At 36.6% G+C, this 5000-nt stretch overlaps 1 protein-coding gene across 1 annotated transcript; it reads left to right on the forward strand.

Annotated features, from left to right (window-relative positions):
- Positions 1 to 2114: 2114 nt before the first annotated feature.
- Positions 2115 to 3325, forward strand: LOC135196808 (acanthoscurrin-2-like). Its single transcript, XM_064223596.1, has 2 exons — positions 2115 to 2212; positions 2550 to 3325. The coding sequence occupies exons 1-2, from the start codon at positions 2201 to 2203 to the stop codon at positions 3123 to 3125; spliced, it is 588 nt and encodes a 195-aa protein (XP_064079666.1). The 5' UTR covers positions 2115 to 2200; the 3' UTR covers positions 3126 to 3325.
- The last annotated feature ends 1675 nt before the right edge of the window (positions 3326 to 5000 follow it).

Below are 5000 nucleotides of genomic sequence, written 5' to 3' on the forward strand. Positions count from 1 at the left end.
AGGTATAGTAGATTCACATCTACCGTGCATCTGATGTCTAGGCCCGTCCCTTACGACGCTCCTGATTGGCTGTTGATAAGCCAATCACAGAGCTAGAAACTCTCAGTCTCTCGAGAGGGTTCACATAGGCAGGATATATGTTCCACCTCTCCTGAGGGATACTTTTGCAAGACATATCCCTCAAGAGAGATGGAACATACATCCCTCCTATGTGAACTCTCTCGAGAGACTGAGAGTTTCCAGCACTGTGATTGGCTTAATCAACAGCCAATCAGGAGTGTCGTATGGGACTGGCCTAGACATCAGATTCACGGTTGATGTGAATCTACCTTAGTATAGGTGACAGGTTTTATGGTTCAATGAATGGATAAACCATTAATTGAGGCATTAGGAAAAGTCCCAAATCTTCTCGATTGTTAGGAATCGCTTTCAAATGTAATGGTATTCGTAAATACAACTCTGGGAGGAGAATACTCGAATGATATGGGTTTGTTATATTGACGTCATCTTATAAAGAATTGCTGAAATTGTAAGTTAATGGATGGGATGTCAAAGAATAGGAGATAATCATAATCTGACCATTACCTAATAGCAACGAATTTGAGAACAGAAGTTAAATATATTTAGAACATAAGATTCAAAATGTGACAAATGAATGCAATTGCGAACAGTACGTTTTAATGGAATGTAAATGAGAATATTAAGATGCAATTGAGAATAGGGAAAAGCTCAAAGAAAGTAGACTGAGATTTAATGTACAGAAGCAGAAGAACTGGACGGAGAGTTTCAGAGACTCAAGGTTCGGGTCAATAGGGCAACAGAAGGTTGTTGCGAGTTTATACTTTGGAAGAAGAAATGAAAAGAAATCTGAAGAAGACTCGATTACTGAGGATTCACGAGGGAAAAGGAGATTATTTTAATGAGCGCAGTATTTGGACAACAGAATCAAGAACGAAGAAGTTAAGGAGGAATCGAAAGTGTAAAATGTGTAAAATGATTCAAATTTTGGGATGAATGTGGACGATAATTTTAAAAAGAAATATAATTAGTACTGGAAATTAGAAAGATAAACATCAAGATGCGTTTACTTTACCTAAAGTATCGTCTTGGGACTTTTGAGCAAGTATTTCCAAATCTTCTTGAATGCTAAAAGAGGCAAATAAGAATCATACGAGAGTAAAAGGAATTGGCACAAATCTGAAAATGCTTTTGTAACTGACTAATGAGAATGGGGAAGTACTAGTAGCTGATGGAGTTATATGTGTGATTATGAGGTATGGTGTGCAGAGTTTAATTAAAGGTATGTTTTGGTCACGGAGAAGTCCCAAGGGAATGAGTGAAAGAAGAGAAAAAGAAGTAGGTCTAGCTTGAGAGGATAGAAGCGACTAGTAGAATTATGGTTATGAAACTAATATATCTTGAAAAGAATACGTTTTTTTGTAGTGTTATACCATGGAATTTGGCAAAAAAAAAAACGTGAGGAGCGAATAGGAGAAGGAGATTATGAAAATGTAAGATCGACATAATGGCAGAGGTATTGAAAAGGTCAAGGTCCTTTATCCAAGATCAGCATGAATTCTGAAAAGTGGACGAATGCTAATGAAATGGAAGTCCTTATCCCTGACAGTCTTCTTCGATTCATCAATTAAAGAATACATTTAAAATTATCAATTTTTATTTTTATTCTTGCCTTTGGCGAGATGGCTTCAGAGAGCGCTACCCTCCAGATTTCCTTGTCATTTGGTTTAAGCCTGCTTTCCTTGTGCCCTTCTCGCCCTTTCTAATGGACACCTCAATCGAGTGACAACCGGATCCTTAATTCATTATTTAGATCAGAACAACCAAATCTAGTCCAATGGATTACTGCGAAAATCATTCTGCCTCGACCAGAGTTGGAACCTGAGCCTTCTCACTAATGAGGAAAGAATTGTACCATTAAGTCTAAGACAGAGAGAGCGCCATTAACGAGACTCATAAGATGACGTACTAATTCAAGGGTAAGCTAGATTCTGGAGTGATTCATGGTCATGACAGCATTAATTTACTTGAACTTCGGGTGTGGCTGGCCGGGGGACTTACCCAAAGGGAAAAGGACAACTCTTGCGGCGTCCTTTCGTATATATAAAGGCCGTTCTGGAACCTGACTGGCATAACGCAAGCAGCCTTCGTCCAGCAGAGGTCCACTGCTTGAAAGATAAACATGAGGTCTTTGGTAAGGAGGAAGAATTGTTTGAGGCCATATATTGACACATATATGTATTTACTAAAAATGTGTTTGGTTCTGATATTAATATTAGTTCTCTTGATTTTACACTTAAAGTAACTTAAGGTTGTTTTTGTTGTAAATCCCTAAACACACAAGAAATTCTTGTGTCAACTCTTGCTTCATACAGACAAGTCAATCTGTAATGTCTATCTTCTTTTAATCATATAATGTTAAATCTGATATTAAAAGAATCTTTCATATAACGGCTAAACTCTCTCTCTCTCTCTCTCTCTCTCTCTCTCTCTCTCTCTCGTTCTTTTAATAAGTTTAATATTCTCCTCAGTTCGCCGTCCTGTTGATAGCCTTGGTGGCTGACGCGGCTCCTGGCATTGGCTATGGAGGTCTTGGAGGACTCGGTGGACTTGGCTACGGAGGTCTTGGACTCGGCGGTCTAGGCCTAGGCCTAAACGGAGGATATGGTGGTGGATACGGTGGTTACGGAGGTCTCCTGAGCGCTGGCAACTATGCTAATGGTTACAGCCATTCTGATGGTTACAATCATGGAAACCACATTCTGAAAGGCTTCGGAGGATCTGGTGGGCTGAACCATGGCCATCTTAACACACACTTCCTCGGGAAGCGAAGTGCTGATCCAGAGCCCGGATTACTCGGAGGACTTGGATATGGAGGCCTTGGAGGACTCGGTGGACTCGGCTACGGAGGACTCGGCGGTCTAGGTCTAGGCCTGAACGGAGGATATGGTGGTGGATACGGTGGCTACGGAGGTCTCTTGAGCGCTGGAAACTATGCCAATGGATACAGCAATTCCAATGGGTACAGTCATGGAAACCACATTGGTAACCAGTACGGGGGACTAGGTGGTCTGTCCCATGGTCATGCCAATTTGCTTGGAAAATGAAGCTCTGACCTTTGACCTGTATCTGAATGAGCCGTAATTTGACCTTTGGAAGAACTTATCGACGGACCCATAAAAAATCAAGGGAACACTACGGGTATAAAAGAATACGAATGTATGAGTAACTGATGTTTCCTGAGAATTATTTTTTCCTTATTGTACATTGAGCATTTATAAAAATACATTTTTATCTTTGCAGCAAATATGAAGTATTTCTTTCCCTAATTTCTTTACGTTGGAGTATCTGAATGTATTAGAATGTCAAGATTTTCAGAAATTTTAAAAGTTATGATGACATTACAGATAGGACATGATTATATTACAAATTTAAGTATCATTATTTTATATTTCAGCTTATTAATGTTCCCATATGATGAAACAGACTCACTTGAAAGGTCAACTTGGCCTCGTAATGTGTAAAGGAAATTACTTAATTGTAAAAATACCTGATACGAATAACAGAATATTGATATGGTGATAATTGTGGCTTTACGAAAACGAAGCACTTCTTTTTACGTTGATAAGTTTTTTTTTTATTAATTCATCATGTTTTTTTAAGTTTCGTATACTCACGTTCATTATTCAAATATATATATACATTTTTATGATAATGTATGATTTTATTTTACGTCAATGACTTTTTTTTTTTTAGCTCACCAGGGTTGTTTTTTTTTTTTTTTTTTTTTTTGTAAGATTCATACGCATGATTTCATTATTCAAATATGAATACATTTTTATGATAATTTATAATTTTTCTTTTACGTCAATAAGTTTTTCATAGTCCCCAGGTTTATTTATTTATTTTTCAAAAATATTCCTATGCATAATATTTACATTCAAATATCTATACATTTTTATAACAGTAAATTACCTCATGTACGTACACTGAGAGCATAGGAATAGTCTATAATTCCCATCACTGTTCGTGTTAAATTCCGAAATGGCTCTGATAGCTACGGATAACAGAACCAAAAGAAATTAAATTAAATTTTTAAAAGTCTTCGATCCATATACGGATCCATTTCTAAATCTAATGAAAAATATAACCTCATTCGACACCCATCCTCACATTAAAATTTCATGGAAACCCACTGATTATACATTGCGAATATGCACACATTCTTCATCTGGTTCCGTAGAGCCAAGAAAATATATAATTTTTATTCAATGGCAGACTATATTATTTGGCAGAATATTTGATTTCTGCACATCACGAGGCCTTGAGTGGAATGTATGACAGCATATTCAATATATGCTCATTGCCTTGTAGAGGTAACGTATTATTATTATTATTATTATTATTATTATTATTATTATTATTATTATTATTATTATTAGTTTAATGAGGCCGCTGAGTCACACTACAACTCATAAGGACCGCCCGAATTTGAGAATTGAAAATGGAGCTAGATGCAGTTAAAGGAGTTAGACGTCTTGCAGAGGCAATCAGAATGTGCCAAAGAAGCTTGAATTTCAAGTCAATGGCCCTTGTGGTGGACTTGTTCCATCTGAATAGGTTTCACCCTCTGAATAATAATAAGAATAATAATATCCATAGATAAGGACGCTCTGGGAAAAATGAGCGTAGGTGAAAAGATGGATAATGGGGATGTTGAAATGGAGAAGGGGTTAGGGGGAGTGTTGAGTACCAGGAATCATTAGAGTAGATCATTAATATTCGTGGTTATGAAATGATCGTTAGAGAATAAGGTAATCCTACTGTGTAGGTTTCCTGGAAATATGTTACAGATCGTCTTCTAGTATATACCTCTGAATCTACTGCTGATTATTGTAAGCTGCTGTACGTACATGTATATATATATATATATATATATATATATATATATATATATATATATATATATATATAATATATAT

Source organism: Macrobrachium nipponense, chromosome 18 (assembly GCF_015104395.2).
Source record: "Macrobrachium nipponense isolate FS-2020 chromosome 18, ASM1510439v2, whole genome shotgun sequence".
NCBI classification, from domain to species: Eukaryota; Metazoa; Arthropoda; class Malacostraca; order Decapoda; family Palaemonidae; genus Macrobrachium; species Macrobrachium nipponense.